This window comes from Oncorhynchus kisutch, unplaced genomic scaffold (assembly GCF_002021735.2).
Source record: "Oncorhynchus kisutch isolate 150728-3 unplaced genomic scaffold, Okis_V2 Okis02a-Okis13b_hom, whole genome shotgun sequence".
NCBI lineage: Eukaryota > Metazoa > Chordata > Actinopteri > Salmoniformes > Salmonidae > Oncorhynchus > Oncorhynchus kisutch.
In genome coordinates, this window is record NW_022261979.1 from 11,388,702 (window position 1) to 11,408,230 (window position 19,529).

At 46.1% G+C, this 19,529-nt stretch overlaps 1 protein-coding gene across 1 annotated transcript in view; it reads right to left on the bottom strand.

The window, feature by feature from the left end:
* The window catches only part of LOC116359260 (CUB and sushi domain-containing protein 3-like), a 547,528-nt gene that overhangs the window by 131,902 nt on the left and 396,097 nt on the right, over positions 1 to 19,529 (bottom strand). The window contains 2 exon segments of the mRNA XM_031811826.1: positions 9,636 to 9,782; positions 14,197 to 14,385. Coding sequence (XP_031667686.1) covers positions 9,636 to 9,782; positions 14,197 to 14,385 — 336 coding nt within the window.

Below are 19,529 nucleotides of genomic sequence, written 5' to 3' on the forward strand. Positions count from 1 at the left end.
TGGACATTACTGCTGTAGACTGAGGAGAGTCAGGTCTCTACAACATGGTGGACATTACTGCTGTAGACTGAGGAGAGTCAGGTCTCTACAACATGGTGGACGTTACTGCTGTAGACTGAGGAGGAGAGTCAGGTCTCTACAACATGGTGGACGTTACTGCTGTAGACTGAGGAGGAGAGTCAGGTCTCTACAACATGGTGGACATTACTGCTGTAGACTGAGGAGGAGAGTCAGGTCTCTACAACATGGTGGACATTACTGCTGTAGACTGAGGAGGAGAGTCAGGTCTCTACAACATGGTGGACATTACTGCTGTAGACTGAGGAGGAGAGTCAGGTCTCTACAAAATGGTGGACGTTACTGCTGTAGACTGAGGAGGAGAGTCAGGTCTCTACAACATGGTGGACATTACTGCTGTAGACTGAGGAGAGTCAGGTCTCTACAACATGGTGGACATTACTGCTGTAGACTGAGGAGAGTCAGGTCTCTACAACATGGTGGACATTACTGCTGTAGACTGAGGAGGAGAGTCAGGTCTCTACAACATGGTGGACATTACTGCTGTAGACTGAGGAGGAGAGTCAGGTCTCTACAACATGATGGACATTACTGCTGTAGACTGAGGAGGAGAGTCAAGTCTCTACAACATGGTGGACATTGCTGCTGTAGACTGAGGAGGAGAGTCAGGTCTCTACAACATGGTGGACATTACTGCTGTAGACTGAGGAGAGTCAGGTCTCTACAACATGGTGGATGTTACTGCTGTAGACTGAGGAGAGTCAGGTCTCTACAACATGGTGGACGTTACTGCTGTAGACTGAGGAGGAGAGTCATGTCTCTACAACATGGTGGACGTTACTGCTGTAGACTAAGGAGGAGAGTCAGGTCTCTACAACATGGTGGACATTACTGCTGTAGACTGAGGAGAGACAGGTCTCTACAACATGGTGGACATTACTGCTGTAGACTGAGGAGAGTCAAGTCTCTACAACATGGTGGACATTACTGCTGTAGACTGAGGAGAGTCAGGTCTCTACAACATGGTGGTCGTTACTGCTGTAGACTGAGGAGAGTCAGGTCTCTACAACATGGTGGACATTACTGCTGTAGACTGAGGAGGAGAGTCAGGTCTCTACAACATGGTGGACATTACTGCTGTAGACTGAGGAGAGTCAGGTTTCTACAACATGGTGGACATTACTGCTGTAGACTGAGGAGAGTCAGGTCTCTACAACATGGTGGACATTGCTGCTGTAGACTGAGGAGGAGAGTCAGGTCTCTACAACATGATGGACAATACTGCTGTAGACTGAGGAGGAGAGTCAAGTCTCTACAACATGGTGGACATTACTGCTGTAGACTGAGGAGGAGAGTCAGGTCTCTACAACATGGTGGACATTACTGCTGTAGACTGAGGAAGAGAATCAGGTCTCTACAACATGGTGGACATTACTGCTGTAGACTGAGGAGAGTCAGGTCTCTACAACATGGTGGACATTACTGCTGTAGACTGAGGAGGAGAGTCAGGTCTCTACAACATGGTGGACATTACTGCTGTAGACTGAGGAGAGTCAGGTCTCTACAACATGGTGGACATTACTGCTGTAGACTGAGGAGAGTCAGGTCTCTACAACATGGTGGACATTACTGCTGTAGACTGAGGAGAGTCAGGTCTCTACAACATGGTGGACATTACTGCTGTAGACTGAGGAGAGTCAGGTCTCTACAACATGGTGGACGTTACTGCTGTAGACTAAGGAGGAGAGTCAGGTCTCTACAACATGGTGGACGTTACTGCTGTAGACTAAGGAGGAGAGTCAAGTCTCTACAACATGGTGGTCGTTACTGCTGTAGACTGAGGAGAGTCAGGTCTCTACAACATGGTGGACATTACTGCTGTAGACTGAGGAGGAGAGTCAGGTCTCTACAACATGGTGGACATTACTGCTGTAGACTGAGGAGAGTCAGGTTTCTACAACATGGTGGACATTACTGCTGTAGACTGAGGAGAGTCAGGTCTCTACAACATGGTGGACATTGCTGCTGTAGACTGAGGAGGAGAGTCAGGTCTCTACAACATGATGGACAATACTGCTGTAGACTGAGGAGGAGAGTCAAGTCTCTACAACATGGTGGACATTACTGCTGTAGACTGAGGAGGAGAGTCAGGTCTCTACAACATGGTGGACATTACTGCTGTAGACTGAGGAAGAGAATCAGGTCTCTACAACATGGTGGACATTACTGCTGTAGACTGAGGAGAGTCAGGTCTCTACAACATGGTGGACATTACTGCTGTAGACTGAGGAGGAGAGTCAGGTCTCTACAACATGGTGGACATTACTGCTGTAGACTGAGGAGAGTCAGGTCTCTACAACATGGTGGACATTACTGCTGTAGACTGAGGAGAGTCAGGTCTCTACAACATGGTGGACATTACTGCTGTAGACTGAGGAGAGTCAGGTCTCTACAACATGGTGGACATTACTGCTGTAGACTGAGGAGAGTCAGGTCTCTACAACATGGTGGACGTTACTGCTGTAGACTAAGGAGGAGAGTCAGGTCTCTACAACATGGTGGACGTTACTGCTGTAGACTAAGGAGGAGAGTCAAGTCTCTACAACATGGTGGACATTACTGCTGTAGACTGAGGAGAATCAGGTCTCTACAACATGGTGGACATTACTGCTGTAGACTGAGGAGGAGAGTCAGGTCTCTACAACATGGTGGACATTACTGCTGTAGACTGAGGAGGAGAGTCAGGTCTCTACAACATGGTGGACATTACTGCTGTAGACTGAGGAGAGTCAGGTCTCTACAACATGGTGGACATTACTGCTGTAGACTGAGGAGAATCAGGTCTCTACAACATGGTGGACATTACTGCTGTAGACTGAGGAGAATCAGGTCTCTACAACATGGTGGACATTACTGCTGTAGACTGAGGAGGAGAGTCAGGTCTCTACAACATGGTGGACGTTACTGAGGTAGACTGAGGAGAGTCAGGTCTCTACAACATGGTGGACATTACTGCTGTAGACTGAGGAGAGTCAGGTCTCTTCAAGATGGTGGATGTCAACACTGTACCCACTGAGCTGAGCAGTCACTTTAAAACATGAACCACAAGATTCAATTGTTTTTATTTTTAAGTTTACGCAAATCATCAATGGCCCATAGGCACACATATTCAATTTGCTTCCTCGCAAAAAAACCATGTTGTGCATCCTGATACCAGCGACAGTTATTTGTTTGGACGGGGCTGTTTTTACCCATCATTTCACACTCGAACAAGAACACCAAACAGACTCCATGTAAACACACAGCAGCCAATCAGAGGCTGCAACCTGCAGAAAGGAATGTAATGCGTCTGAACAAACTCCATCTGTCTACAACTAGAGCAAATCTCAGGCTACGTTCCACATGATACCCTATTCCTCGGTCTCCGAGGTCCCAGCTAACCCTGATGTGGTGTTTAAATTGGTTGCAACAGTCTCTCTTTCTCTCTCTGTCTCTCTGTCTCTCTGTCTCTCTCTCTCTCTCTCTCTCTCTCTCTCTCTCTCTCTCTCTCTCTGTCTCTCTGTCTCTCTGTCTCTCTGTCTCTCTCTCTCTCAATAAATCTAATCAAATTTCATTGGTCAATTTACACGTGTTTAGCAGATGTTAAACGTAACGAAATGTTTGTGTTTCTAGCTCCAACAATGCGGTAATATCGAACAAATAATATCTAACAATTTCACAACACAAACAATACACACAAATCTAAAGAAAAGGAAGGGAATTAAGAATATCTAAATATTTGGATTAGCAATGCCAGATCGGCATAGACTAAGATACAGTAGAATAGAACATTATTATTATTATTTGTCATTATTTAGTATGGTCAGGGCGTGAGTTGGGGTGGGCAGTCTATGTTTGTTTTTCTATGATTTGGGTATTTCTATGTTTCGGCCTAGTATGGTTCTCAATCAGAGGCAGGTGTCATTAGTTGTCTCTGATTGAGAATCATACTTAGGTAGCCTGGGTGTCACTGTGTGTTGGTGGGTGATTGTTCCTGTCTCTGTGTTTGAACCAGATAGGACTGTTTAGGGTTTCACTGTGTGTTGGTGGGTGATTGTTCCTGTCTCTGTGTTTCCACCAGATAGGGCTGTTTAGGGTTTCACTGTGTGTTGGTGGGTGATTGTTCCTGTCTCTGTGTGTTGCACCAGATAGGGCTGTTTAGGGTTTCACTGTGTGTTGGTGGGTGATTGTTCCTGTCTCTGTGTTTACACCAGATAGGGCTGTTTAGGGTTTCACTGTGTTGGTGGGTGATTGTTCCTGTCTCTGTGTGTTGCACCAGATAGGGCTGTTTAGGGTTTCACTGTGTGTTGGTGGGTGATTGTTCCTGTCTCTGTGTTAACACCAGATAGGGCTGTTTAGGGTTTCACTGTGTGTTGGTGGGTGATTGTTCCTGTCTCTGTGTTTACACCAGATAGGCTGTATTAGGTTGGTGGGTGATTGTTCCTGTCTCTGTGTTTGCACCAGATAGGGCTGTTTAGGGTTTCACTGTGTGTTGGTGGGTGATTGTTCCTGTCTCTGTGTTAACACCAGATAGGGCTGTTTAGGGTTTCACTGTGTTGGTGGGTGATTGTTCCTGTCTCTGTGTTTGCACCAGATAGGGCTGTTTAGGGTTTCACTGTGTGTTGGTGGGTGATTGTTCCTGTCTCTGGGCTGTTTAGGGTTTCACTGTGTGTTGGTGGGTGATTGTTCCTGTCTCTGTGTTTACACCAGATAGGGCTGTTTAGGGTTTCACTGTGTTGGTGGGTGATTGTTCCTGTCTCTGGGCTGTTTAGGGTTTCACTGTGTGTTGGTGGGTGATTGTTCCTGTCTCAGGGCTGTTTAGGGTGTCACTGTGTGTTGGTGGGTGATTGTTCCTGTCTCTGTGTTTACACCAGATAGGGCTGTTTAGGGTTTCACTGTGTGTTGGTGGGTGATTGTTCCTGTCTCTGGGCTGTTTAGGGTTTCACTGTGTGTTGGTGGGTGATTGTTCCTGTCTCTGTGTTTACACCAGATAGGGCTGTTTAGGGTTTCACTGTGTGTTGGTGGGTGATTGTTCCTGTCTCTGTGTTTACACCAGATAGGGTTGTTTAGGGTTTCACTGTGTGTTGGTGGGTGATTGTTCCTGTCTCTGGGCTGTTTAGGGTTTCACTGTGTGTTGGTGGGTGATTGTTCCTGTCTCTGTGTTTACACCAGATAGGGCTGTTTAGGGTTTCACTGTGTGTTGGTGGGTGATTGTTCCGGTCTCTGTGTTTACACCAGATAGGGCTGTTTAGGGTTTCACTGTGTTGGTGGGTGATTGTTCCTGTCTCTGTGTTTACACCAGATAGGGCTGTTTAGGGTTTCACTGTGTGTTGGTGGGTGATTGTTCCTGTCTCTGTGTTTACACCAGATAGGGCTGTTTAGGGTTTCACTGTGTGTTGGTGGGTGATTGTTCCTGTCTCTGTGTTTACACCAGATAGGGCTGTTTAGGGTTTCACTGTGTGTTGGTGGGTGATTGTTCCTGTCTCTGGGCTGTTTTGGGTTTTCACGTTTCTTGTTTTTTGATAGTTTGTTCATGTGAAGTGATTTATTAAAACATGCGCTGCGCTTTGGTCCGCCTCTCCGTCAATGGAAGAAATCCCTTACAATATGCATATGAGTTGAGTAATGCAACATATATATACACATTATTGGCCAGTGTTTCAGTATTTAAAGTGGCCAGTGTTCAGTATTAAAGTGGCCAGTGTTTCAGTATTTAAAGTGGCCAGTGTTTCAGTATTTAAAGTGGCCAGTGTTTCAGTATTTAAAGTGGCCAGTGTTTCAGTATTTAAAGTGGCCAGTGTTTCAGTATTTAAGTGGCCAGTGTTTCAGTATTTAAAGTGGCCAGTGTTTCAGTATTTAAAGTGGCCAGTGTTTCAGTATTTAAAGTGGCCAGTGTTTCAGTATTTAAAGTGGCCAGTGTTTCAGTATTTAAAGTGGCCAGTGTTTCAGTATTTAAAGTGGCCAGTGTTTCAGTATTTAAAGTGGCCAGTGTTTCAGTATTTAAAGTGGCCAGTGTTTCAGTATTTAAAGTGGCCAGTGTTTCAGTATTTAAGTGGCCAGTGTTTCAGTATTTAAAGTGGCCAGTGTTTCAGTATTTAAAGTGGCCAGTGTTTCAGTATTTAAAGTGGCCAGTGTTTCAGTATTTAAAGTGGCCAGTGTTTCAGTATTTAAAGTGGCCAGTGTTTCAGTATTTAAAGTGGCCAGTGTTTCAGTATTTAAAGTGGCCAGTGTTTCAGTATTTAAAGTGGCCAGTGTTTCAGTATTTAAAGTGGCCAGTGTTTCAGTATTTAAAGTGGCCAGTGTTTCAGTATTTAAAGTGGCCAGTGTTTCAGTATTTAAAGTGGCCAGTGTTTCAGTATTTAAAGTGGCCAGTGTTTCAGTATTTAAAGTGGCCAGTGTTTCAGTATTTAAAGTGGCCAGTGTTTCAGTATTTAAAGTGGCCAGTGTTTCAGTATTTAAAGTGGCCAGTGTTTCAGTATTTAAAGTGGCCAGTGTTTCAGTATTTAAAGTGGCCAGTGTTTCAGTATTTAAAGTGGCCAGTGTTTCAGTATTTAAAGTGGCCAGTGTTTCAGTATTTAAAGTGGCCAGTGTTTCAGTATTTAAAGTGGCCAGTGTTTCAGTATTTAAAGTGGCCAGTGTTTCAGTATTTAAAGTGGCCAGTGTTTCAGTATTTAAAGTGGCCAGTGTTTCAGTATTTAAAGTGGCCAGTGTTTCAGTATTTAAAGTGGCCAGTGTTTCCAGTATTTAAAGTGGCCAGTGTTTTCAGTATTTAAAGTGGCCAGTGTTTTCAGTATTTAAAGTGGCCAGTGTTTTCAGTATTTAAAGTGGCCAGTGTTTTCAGTATTTAAAGTGGCCAGTGTTTTCAGTATTTAAAGTGGCCAGTGTTTTCAGTATTTAAAGTGGCCAGTGTTTTCAGTACAACACAGTGGCCAGTGTTTTCATCACAACACAGTGGCCAGTGTTTTCATCACAACACAGTGGCCAGTGTTTTCATCACAACACAGTGGCCAGTGTTTTCATCACAACACAGTGGCCAGTGTTTTCATCACAACACAGTGATGATGCTGATGGCTAGACAAATTCCTGTTCTGTAAGGAATTAGTAGGGAATCCTACAGGCCCGTTTGTTTTTGGTAATGGGGCCCACGTATGGACGGGGCCCACGTATGGACGGGGCCTAGGGACGGACTGGGATCAGGGACGGACGGGGCCTAGGGATGGACTGGGATCAGGGATGGACAGGTCCCAGAGAGGACTGGGATCAGGGATGGACAGGGCCCAGAGAGGACTGGGATCAGGGATTGACGGGGCCTAGGGATGGACTGGGATCAGGGATGGACTGGGCAAAGAGATGGACGGGGCCTAGGGATGGACGGGGCCTAGGGATGGACGGGGCCTAGGGATGGACGGGGACTAGGGATGGACTGGGATCAGGGATGGTCGGGGCCTAGGGATGGACGGGGCCTAGGGATGGATTGGGATCAGGGATGGACGGGGCCTAGGGATAGACGGGGCCTAGGGATGGACTGGGATCAGGGATGGACGGGGCCTAGGGATGGACGTGGCCTAGGGATGGACGGGGCCTAGGAGGGATGGACTGGGATCAGGGATGGACGGGGCCTAGGGATGGACGGGGCCTAGGAGGGATGGACTGGGATCAGGGATGGACTGGGCCCAGAATGGACGTGGCCTAGGGATGGACAGGGCCTAGGGATGGACGGGGCCTAGGAGGGATGGACTGGGATCAGGGATGGACGGGGCCCAGAGTAGACTGGGATCAGGGATGGACAGGGCCCAGAGAGGACTGGTGTCAGGGATGGACGGGGCCTAGGGATGGACTGGGATCAGGGATGGACGGGGCCTAGGGATGGACGGGGCCTAGGGATGGACGTGGCCTAGGGATGGACGGGGCCTAGGGATGGACGGGGCCTAGGGATGGTTTGGGATCAGGGATTTATGGGGCCTAGGGATGGACTGGGATCAGGGATGGACGGGGCCTAGGGATGGATGGGGCCTAGGGATGGACGGGGCCTAGGAGGGATGGACTGGGATCAGGGATGGACGGGGCCCAGAGAGGACTGGGATCAGGGATGGACGGGGCCCAGAGAGGACTGGGATCAGGGATATACGGGGCCCAGAGAGGATTGGTGTCAGGGATAGACGGGGCCTAGGGATGGACTGGGATCAGGGATGGACAGGGCCTAGGGATGGACGGGCCCTAGGGATGGACGGGGCCTAGGGATGGATGGGGCCTAGGGATGGACGGGGATCAGGGATGGATGGGGATCAGGGACGGACAAGTAAAACTAAATGCTTGCTCTTCAACCGATCGCTGCCTGCACCTGCCCGCCTGTCCAACAACACTACTCTGGACGGCTCTGACTTAGAATACGTGGATAACTACAAATACCTAGGTGTCTGGTTGGACTGTAAACTCTCCTTCCAGACCCACATCAATCATATCCAATCCAAAGTTAAATCTAGAATTGGCTTCCTATTTCGCAACAAAGCATCCTTCACTCATGCTGCCAAACATACCCTTGTAAAACTGACCATCCTACCAATCCTCAACTTCGGCGATGTCATTTACAAAATAGCCTCCAATACCCTACTCAACAAATTGGATGCAGTCTATCACAGTGCAATCCGTTTTGTCACCAAAGCCCCATATATTACCCACCATTGCGACCTGTACGCTCTCGTTGGCTGGCCCTCGCTTCATACTCGTCGCCAAACCCACTGGCTCCATGTCATCTACAAGACCCTGCTAGGTAAAGTCCCGCCTCATCTCAGCTCGCTGGTCACCATAGCATCTCCTACCTGTAGCACGCGCTCCAGCAGGTATATCTCTCTGGTCACCCCCAAAACCAATTCATCCTTTGGCCGCCTCTCCTTCCAGTTCTCTGCTGCCAATGACTGGAACGAACTACAAAAATCTCTGAAACTGGAGACACATATCTCCCTCACTAGCTTTAAGCACCAACTGTCAGAGCAGCTCACAGATTACTGCACATGTACATAGCCCACCTATAATTTAGCCCAAACAACTACCTCTTTCCCTACTGTATTTATTTATTTATTTTGCTCCTTTGCACCCCATTATTTTTATTTCTACTTTGCACATTCTTCCACTGCCAATCGACCATTCCAGTGTTTTACTTGCTATATTGTATTTACTTTGCCATCATGGCCTTTTTGCCTTTACCTCCCTTCTCACCTCATTTGCTCACATTGTATATAGACTTGTTTATACTGTATTATTGACTGTATGTTTGTTTTACTCCATGTGTAACTCTGTGTCGTTGTATCTGTCGAACTGCTTTGCTTTATCTTGGCCAGGTCGCAATTGTAAATGAGAACTTGTTCTCAACTTGCCCACCTGGTTAAATAAAGGTGAAATATATATATCTTTTTTTTTACAAAATTGGCCAGAACTGCCCAATGGCCAGTCTATTTCTGGTAGGGGCCCTGTACCATGACGTTAATGACTCCTATTGGTTGTGTAGTATAGCGGGGTAGATGAAGACATGCTGGGTGAAGGAAAGTCATTATTAACAGGATACATACTTTGATACTCACCCACATATCTGACGTGGAAGCCCTTCCTGTTGGTGCCGTGGTCAGACGACCAGCGCAGAAGCAACTGATGACCAGAGGTCGTGAGGTTAAAGGGCGTGGTGATGTCACCGCTGAGGGACGCCAGGCTCTGGCTGTAGATGTTAGGACCTGTTAGGACAGAGACACAGAGAGATGTTAGGACCTGTTAGGACAGAGACACAGAGAGATGTTAGGACCTGTTAGGACAGACACAGAGATGTTAGGACCTGTTAGGATAGAGAGACAGAGAGATGTTAGGACCTGTTAGGACAGAGCCCCAGAGAGACGTTAGGACCTGTTAGGACAGAGACCCAGAGAGACGTTAGGACCTGTTAGGACAGAGACACAGAGAGATGTTAGGACCTGTTAGGACCTGTTGGGACAGAGACACAGAGAGATGTTAGGACCTGTTAGGACAGAGACACAGAGAGACGTTAGGACCTGTTAGGACAGCGACACAGAGAGATGTTAGGACCTGTTAGGACCGAGACAAAGAGAGATGTTAGGACCTGTTAGGACCTGGTGGGACAGAGACACAGAGAGATGTTAGGAACTGTTAGGACAGAGACACAGAGAGATGTTAGGACAGAGACACAGAGAGATGTTAGGACCTGTTAGGACCTGTTAGGACAGAGACACAGAGAGATGTTAGGACCTGTTAGGACAGAGACACAGAGAGACGTTAGGACCTGTTGGGACAGACACACAGAGATGTTAGGACAGAGACCCAGAGAGACGTTAGGACCTGTTAGGACAGAGACACAGAGAGATGTTAGGACCTGTTAGGACAGAGACACAGAGAGATGTTAGGACCTGTTGGGACCTGTTAGGACATAGACACAGAGAGATGTTAGGACCTGTTAGGACAGAGACAAAGAGAGATGTTAGGACCTGGTGGGACAGAGACACAGAGAGATGTTAGGACAGAGACACAGAGAGATGTTAGGACCTGTTGGGACAGAGACACAGAGAGATGTTAAAGCTGTTTCAGGTGAATGTTCTGGCTCCGCAAACACAGAAAAGCACACAGTGTGACATCAGAGGTCGGATAGTTAATAGGTGGAACATTCCCTCCAAGTGTGTAGTGTAAAACATGTACTGTATGTACTGTAAAACATGTACTGTATGTACTGTAAAACATGTACTGTGTAGTGTAAAACATGTACTGTGTAGTGTATTACATATACTGTGTAGTGTATTACATGTACTGTGTAGTGTATTACATGTACTGTATGTACTGTAAAACATGTACTGTGTAGTGTATTACATGTACTGTATGTACTGTAAAACATGTACTGTAAAACATGTACTGTGTAGTGTATAACATGTACTGTGTAGTGTAAAACATGTACTGTAAAACATGTACTGTGTAGTGCATTACATGTACTGTGTAGTGTATTACATGTACTGTGTAGTGTATTACATGTACTGTGTAGTGTATTACATGTACTGTGTAGTGTATTACATGTACTGTGTAGTGTATTACATGTACTGTGTAGTGTATTACATGTACTGTGTAGTGTATTACATGTACTGTGTAGTGTATTACATGTACTGTGTAGTGTATTACATGTACTGTGTAGTGTATTACATGTACTGTGTAGTGTATTACATGTACTGTGTAGTGTATTACATGTACTGTGTAGTGTATTACATGTACTGTGTAGTGTATTACATGTACTGTGTAGTGTATTACATGTAGTGTATTACATGTAGTGTATTACATGTAGTGTATTACATGTACTGTGTAGTGTATTACATGTACTGTATTACATGTAGTGTAAAACATGTACTGTGTAGTGTAAAACATGTACTGTATAACATGTACTGTAAAACATGTACTGTATAACATGTACTGTGTAGTGTAAAACATGTACTGTGTAGTGTAAAACATGTACTGTATAACATGTACTGTAAAACATGTACTGTATAACATGTACTGTATAGCATGTACTGTATGTACTGTAAAACATGTACTGTGTAGTGTAAAACATGTACTGTATAACATGTACTGTATGTACTGTAAAACATGTACTGTAAAACATGTACTGTAAAACATGTACTGTGTAGTGTAAAACATGTACTGTGTAGTGTATTACATGTACTGTGTCGTGTATTACATGTACTGTGTAGTGTATTACATGTACTGTGTAACCACACTTGTTGGCTGGTTAACTCCTCTATTGGAATTCAAAGCGTGATTCGTTGTATCCATTCGACCTTGCAGTGGCTGGGTTTATTCATCTTTAAGTAGTCAATTACACTGGCAAATAGCCATATTGCTTTGACTCAGACCTCAATAAAGGAGGGTTGACTCAATTTTACAATCTTCGTAAATAATGTTCCCTCTAAACGTCGCGCGTGCCCCGCGGTGCGCCCTCCTGCAGGACTGATGCGCAGAAGCAAAGCCAGGCGGCACAGAGATCCAACTTCGCTGAGTTCGCCCAACTAGTTTACACTATATATTGTAGATCAACGTTTTTTATTTATTTTTTATAAATCAGCATTATATCAGCCCATGTTCAATGTAACAAACCAAACCAAATCTAACTTTGCAAGATTGAGCCTGGGATTTAGTTGTAGGCAGAGCCAGAGAGCAACGGACTGGAAGGATATTGGGGAGAGGTCTTTTAATCACCGGGCGAGTGTCTGCGCTTTTCAGATCAGAGCGCAGAGCGGTCGGTCGGTCGGTCGGTCGGTCTCTGTCTGTCTGTCTGTCTGTCTGTCTGTCTGTCGTTAGCCCAGTTATAGAGATGTACCCTGTCTGTCTGTCTGTCTGTCTGTCTGTCTGTCTGTCTGTCTGTCGTTAGCCCAGTTATAGAGATGTACCCTGTCTGTCTGTCTGTCTGTCTGTCTGTCTGTCTGTCTGTCTGTTGTTAGCCCAGTTATAGAGATGTACCCTGTCTGTCTGTCTGTCTGTTGTTAGCCCAGTTATAGAGATGTACCCTGTCTGTCTGTCTGTCTGTATGTCTGTCTGTTGTTAGCCCAGTTATAGAGATGTACCCTGTCTGTCTGTCTGTCTGTATGTCTGTCTGTTGTTAGCCCAGTTATAGAGATGTACCCTGTCTGTCTGTCTGTCTGTATGTCTGTCTGTTGTTAGCCCAGTTATAGAGATGTACCCTGTCTGTCTGTATGTCTGTCTGTTGTTAGCCCAGTTATAGAGATGTACCCTGTCTGTCTGTCTGTCTGTATGTCTGTCTGTTGTTAGCCCAGTTATAGAGATGTACCCTGTCTGTCTGTATGTCTGTCTGTTGTTAGCCCAGTTATAGAGATGTACCCTGTCTGTCTGTATGTCTGTCTGTTGTTAGCCCAGTTATAGAGATGTACCCTGTCTGTCTGTATGTCTGTCTGTTGTTAGCCCAGTTATAGAGATGTACCCTGTCTGTCTGTATGTCTGTCTGTTGTTAGCCCAGTTATAGAGATGTATAGGTCAACAATGGGGAGTTACAGCTTCCTTACCGGAACACAAAACGTTTCGGCTACATTACCTGCTGTCAGTGAAAAGCCAGTCAGGTAAAACAAAATTAAAGGGACAGTATTGTATTTTGAGACAGGCTTGAATGTGCAAATAAACCAATAGTCAGAGGGGTACAGTGTCTAATTCCCTGTATGGTGATAATAATATATATATATATATATTTTAAAGTGGTTTCTTGCATCATATAACACAATACAATGCAATTTCCATGCACCTATTTGGCCCACGGTCTGAACACCGCATGTAGGTTACTGTGGGCTGGCACTGAACACTGCATGTAGGTTACTGTGGGCTGGCACTGAACACTGCATGTAGGTTACTGTGGGCTGGCACTGAACACTGCATGTAGGTTACTGTGGGCTATATTATAGATATCAAAAGCTATGTCCATGTGAAATTGTTGCACAACATTCTCACGACTTTCAAGTTTCTACTCACAAGACCCTAAAATTGGCTCAGTGCCCCAAACAATTAGAGGGAACATTGGTTGTAAAACAGAGGTGCAACTTTGGTTTTAGAAGTGTGTTTTGATTCAATGATAAACTGGAAGGGACACATTTCTGAATATGGGAGGGGGGGACGGGACGGGGGGGGACATGCCCCCCCCATCCACAGTGAAAGTTGCGTCCCCTGGTTGAAAGTGACTTAGGTAAAGTAATCTGGCATTTAGGATTAGTACAAGGGTGCTTGGAAGGGTGCTTGGAAGGGTGCTTGGAAGGTTGCTTGGAAGGGGGCTTGGTAGGGTGCTTCGAAGGTTGCTTGGAAGGGGGCTTGGTAGGGTGCTTGGAAGGGTGCTTGAAAGGGTGCTTGGATGGGTGCTTGGATTGGTGCTTGGAAGGGGGCTTGGAAGGGTGCTTGGAAGGGGGCTTGGAAGGGTGCTTGGAAGGGTGCTTGGAGTAAGGTCTGAGTTTAAAAAAGTACAATTAATGTCTGAGGGATTCATTATCTAAAGCCTTTACATGACAGATCAAATCTGTGGTCATTTTTGCAAATTATCCGGCGATGAGAGATGTGAAGAGAGAGGATTAACTGCGATACTCAAAGTGACGTTGATAAATGTCCCACCGTCAAATATCTCCAGGATGTCAAACTCCTTCTCTGTCTGGAAGAGCTGGAAGTGGAGGGTGACGTTGTAGCCCTTCTCTACGTTGATGAGCCAGGAACACGTCTGGAGGTTGTGGTAACTGTCTGGGTAGCCGGGACTCAGGATCACCCCCGTGGAGTCGAAGCGGACCTCGTTAGCAGGACATTGTACTGTGGATGGAAAGAGGACAGAGAGTGACAGAGTGAAGTGAAAAGACAGAGAGGACAGAGTGACGTGAGAGGACAGAGTGACGTGAGAGGACAGAGTAACGTGAGAGGACAGAGTGACATGAGATGATAGGGTGAAGTGAGAGTGATGTTAGAGGTCAGAGAGGACAGAGTGATGTTAGAGGACAGAGAGGACAGAGTGATGTTAGAGGACAGAGAGGACAGAGAGGACAGAGTGATGTTAGAGGACAGAGTGATGTTAGAGGACAGAGAGGACAGAGTGATGTTAGAGGACAGAGTGATGTTAGAGGACAGAGTGATGTTAGAGGTAAGAGAGGACAGAGTGATGTTAGAGGTCAGAGTGATGTTAGAGGACAGAGAGGACAGAGTGATGTTAGAGGACAGAGAGGACAGAGTGATGTTAGAGGACAGAGTGATGTTAGAGGACAGAGTGATGTTAGAGGACAGAGTGATGTTAGAGGTCAGAGTGATGTTAGAGGACAGAGAGGACAGAGTGATGTTAGAGGACAGAGTGATGTTAGAGGACAGAGAGGACACAGTGATGTTAGAGGACAGAGTGATGTTAGAGGACAGAGTGATGTTAGAGGACAGAGTGATGTTATGAGGACAGAGAGGACAGAGTGATGTGAGAGGACAGAGTGATGTTAGAGGACAGAGTGATGTTAGAGGACAGAGAGGACAGAGTGATGTTAGTGGACAGAGTGATGTTAGAGGTCAGAGAGGACAGAGTGATGTGAGAGGACAGAGTGATGTGAGAGGACAGAGTGATGTTAGAGGACAGAGTGATGTTAGAGGACAGAGAGGACAGAGTGATGTTAGTGGACAGAGTGATGTTAGAGGTCAGAGAGGACAGAGTGATGTTAGAGGTCAGAGTGATGTTAGAGGACAGAGTGATGTTAGAGGACAGAGTGATGTTAGAGGACAGAGTGATGTTAGAGGACAGAGTGATGTTAGAGGACAGAGTGATGTTAGAGGTCAGAGAGGACAGAGTGATGTTAGAGGACAGAGTGATGTTAGAGGACAGAGTGATGTTAGAGGACAGAGTGATGTTAGAGGTCAGAGTGATGTTAGAGGACAGAGAGGACAGAGTGATGTTAGAGGACAGAGTGATGTTAGAGGACAGAGAGGACACAGTGATGTTAGAGGACAGAGTGATGTTAGAGGACAGAGTGATGTTAGAGGACAGAGTGATGTTATGAGGACAGAGGAGGACAGAGTGATGTGAGAGGACAGAGTGATGTTAGAGGACAGAGTGATGTTAGAGGACAGAGAGGACAGAGTGATGTTAGTGGACAGAGTGATGTTAGAGGTCAGAGAGGACAGAGTGATGTGAGAGGACAGAGTGATGTGAGAGGACAGAGTGATGTTAGAGGACAGAGTGATGTTAGAGGACAGAGAGGACAGAGTGATGTTAGTGGACAGAGTGATGTTAGAGGTCAGAGAGGACAGAGTGATGTTAGAGGTCAGAGGGATGTTAGTGGACAGAGTGATGTTAGAGGACAGAGTGATGTTAGAGGACAGAGTGATGTTAGAGGTCAGAGAGGACAGAGTGATGTTAGAGGACAGAGTGATGTTAGAGGACAGAGTGATGTTAGAGGACAGAGTGATGTTAGAGGACAGAGTGATGTTAGAGGACAGAGTGATGTTAGAGGTCAGAGAGGACAGAGTGATGTTAGAGGACAGAGTGATGTTAGAGGACAGAGTGATGTTAGAGGACACCGAGTGATGTTAGAGGTCAGAGTGATGTTAGAGGACAGAGAGGACCAGAGTGATGTTAGAGGACAGAGTGATGTTAGAGGACAGAGAGGACACAGTGATGTTAGAGGACAGAGTGATGTTAGAGGACAGAGTGATGTTAGAGGACAGAGTGATGTTATGAGGACAGAGAGGACAGAGTGATGTGAGAGGACAGAGTGATGTTAGAGGACAGAGTGATGTTAGAGGACAGAGAGGACAGAGTGATGTTAGTGGACAGAGTGATGTTAGAGGTCAGAGAGGACAGAGTGATGTGAGAGGACAGAGTGATGTGAGAGGACAGAGTGATGTTAGAGGACAGAGTGATGTTAGAGGACAGAGAGGACAGAGTGATGTTAGTGGACAGAGTGATGTTAGAGGTCAGAGAGGACAGAGTGATGTTAGAGGTCAGAGGGATGTTAGTGGACAGAGTGATGTTAGAGGACAGAGTGATGTTAGAGGACAGAGTGATGTTAGAGGACAGAGTGATGTTAGAGGACAGAGTGATGTTAGAGGACAGAGTGATGTTAGTGGACAGAGAGGACAGAGTGATGTTAGAGGACAGAGAGGACAGAGTGATGTTAGAGGACAGAGAGGACAGAGTGATGTTAGAGGACAGAGTGATGTTATGAGGACAGAGAGGACAGAGTGATGTTAGAGGACAGAGAGGACAGAGTGATGTTAGAGGACAGAGTGATGTTAGAGGACAGAGTGATGTTAGAGGACAGAGAGGACAGAGTGATGTTAGAGGACAGAGTGATGTTAGAGGACAGAGAGGACAGAGTGATGTTAAAGGATAGAGAGGACAGAGTGATGTTAGAGGACAGAGTGATGTTAGAGGACAGAGAGGACAGAGTGATGTTAGAGGACAGAGTGATGTTAGAGGACAGAGATGACAGAGTGATGTTAGAGGACAGAGTGATGTTAGAGGACAGAGAGGACAGAGTGATGTTAGAGGGCAGAGTGATGTTAGAGGTCAGGAGAGGACAGAGTGATGTTAGAGGTCAGAGTGATGTTAGAGGACAGAGTGATGTTAGAGGACAGAGAGGTCAGAGTGATGTTAGAGGGACAGAGAGGTCAGAGTGATGTTAGAGGACAGAGAGGACAGCGTGATGTTAGAGGACAGAGTGATGTTAGAGGACAGAGTGATGTTAGAGGACAGAGAGGACAGAGTGATGTTAGAGGACAGAGTGATGTTAGAGGACAGAGAGGACAGAGTGATGTTAGAGGGCAGAGTGATGTTAGAGGTCAGAGAGGACAGAGTGATGTTAGAGGTCAGAGTGATGTTAGAGGACAGAGTGATGTTAGAGGACAGAGAGGTCAGAGTGATGTTAGAGGACAGAGAGGACAGAGTGATGTTAGAGGACAGAGAGGACAGAGTGATGTTAGAGGTCAGAGATGACAGAGTGATGTTAGAGGACAGAGTGATGTTAGAGGTCAGAGAGGACAGAGTGATGTTAGAGGACAGAGTGATGTTAGAGGACAGAGTGATGTTAGAGGTAAGAGTGATGTCAGAGAGGACAGAGTGATGTTAGAGGACAGAGTGATGTTAGAGGACAGAGAGGACAGAGTGATGTTAGAGGACAGAGTGATGTTAGAGGACAGAGTGATGTTAGAGGTCAGAGAGGACAGAGTGATGTTAGAGGACAGAGAGGACAGAGTGATGTTAGAGGACAGAGTGATGTAGAGGACAGAGGTATGTTAGAGGACAGAGTGATGTTAGAGGACAGAGTGATGTTAGAGGACAGAGAGGACAGAGTGATGTTAGAGGACAGAGTGATGTTAGAGGACAGAGAGGACAGAGTGATGTTAGTAGGTCAGAGTGATGTTAGAGGACAGGAGGACAGAGTGATGTTAGAGGACAGAGAGGACAGAGTGATGTTAGAGGACAGAGAGGACAGAGTGATGTTAGTGATGTTAGAGGTAAGAGTGATGTTAGAGGTCAGAGAGGACAGAGTGATGTTAGAGGACAGAGTGATGTTAGAGGACAGAGAGGACAGAGTGATGTTAGAGGACAGAGTGATGTTAGAGGACAGAGTGATGTTAGAGGACAGAGAGGACAGAGTGATGTTAGAGGTCAGAGAGGACAGAGTGATGTTAGAGGACAGAGAGGACAGAGTGATGTTAGAGGACAGAGTGATGTTAGAGGACAGAGTGATGTTAGAGGTCAGAGAGGACAGAGTGATGTTAGAGGTCAGCGTGATGTTAGAGGACAGAGTGATGTTAGAGGGCAGAGTGATGTTAGAGGACAGAGTGATGTTAGAGGACAGAGAGGACAGAGTGATGTTAGAGGACAGAGTGATGTTAGAGGACAGAGAGGACAGAGTGATGTTAGAGGACAGAGTGATGTTAGAGGACAGAGTGATGTTAGTGGACAGAGTGATGTTAGAGGACAGAGTGATGTCTAGAGGGACAGAGTGATGTAGAGGTCAGAGAGGACAGAGTGATGTTAGAGGACAGAGTGATGTTAGAGGACAGAGTGATGTTAGAGGACAGAGTGATGTTAGATGTCAGAGTGATGTTAGAGGACAGAGAGGACAGAGTGATGTTAGAGGACAGAGTGATGTTAGAGGACAGAGAGGACAGAGTGATGTTAGAGGACAGAGTGATGTTAGAGGACAGAGGTGATGTTAGAGGACAGAGTGATGTTATGAGGACAGAGAGGACAGAGTGATGTGAGAGGACAGAGTGATGTTAGAGGACAGAGTGATGTTAGAGGACAGAGAGGACAGAGTGATGTTAGTGGACAGAGTGATGTTAGAGGTCAGAGAGGACAGAGTGATGTGAGAGGACAGAGTGATGTTAGAGGACAGAGAGGACAGAGTGATGTTAGTGGACAGAGTGATGTTAGAGGTCAGAGAGGACAGAGTGATGTTAGAGGTCAGAGGGATGTTAGTGGACAGAGTGATGTTAGAGGACAGAGTGATGTTAGAGGACAGAGTGATGTTAGAGGACAGAGAGGACAGAGTGATGTTAGAGGACAGAGTGATGTTAGTGGACAGAGAGGACAGAGTGATGTTAGAGGACAGAGAGGACAGAGTGATGTTAGAGGACAGAGAGGACAGAGTGATGTTAGAGGACAGAGTGATGTTATGAGGACAGAGAGGACAGAGTGATGTTAGAGGACAGAGAGGACAGAGTGATGTTAGAGGACAGAGTGATGTTAGAGGACAGAGTGATGTTAGAGGACAGAGTGATGTTAGAGGTCAGAGAGGACAGAGTGATGTTAGAGGACAGAGAGGACAGAGTGATGTTAGAGGACAGAGTGATGTTAGAGGACAGAGTGATGTTAGAGGACAGAGTGATGTTAGAGGACAGAGTGATGTTAGAGGACAGAGAGGGACAGAGTGATGTTAGAGGACAGAGTGATGTTAGAGGACAGAGAGGACAGA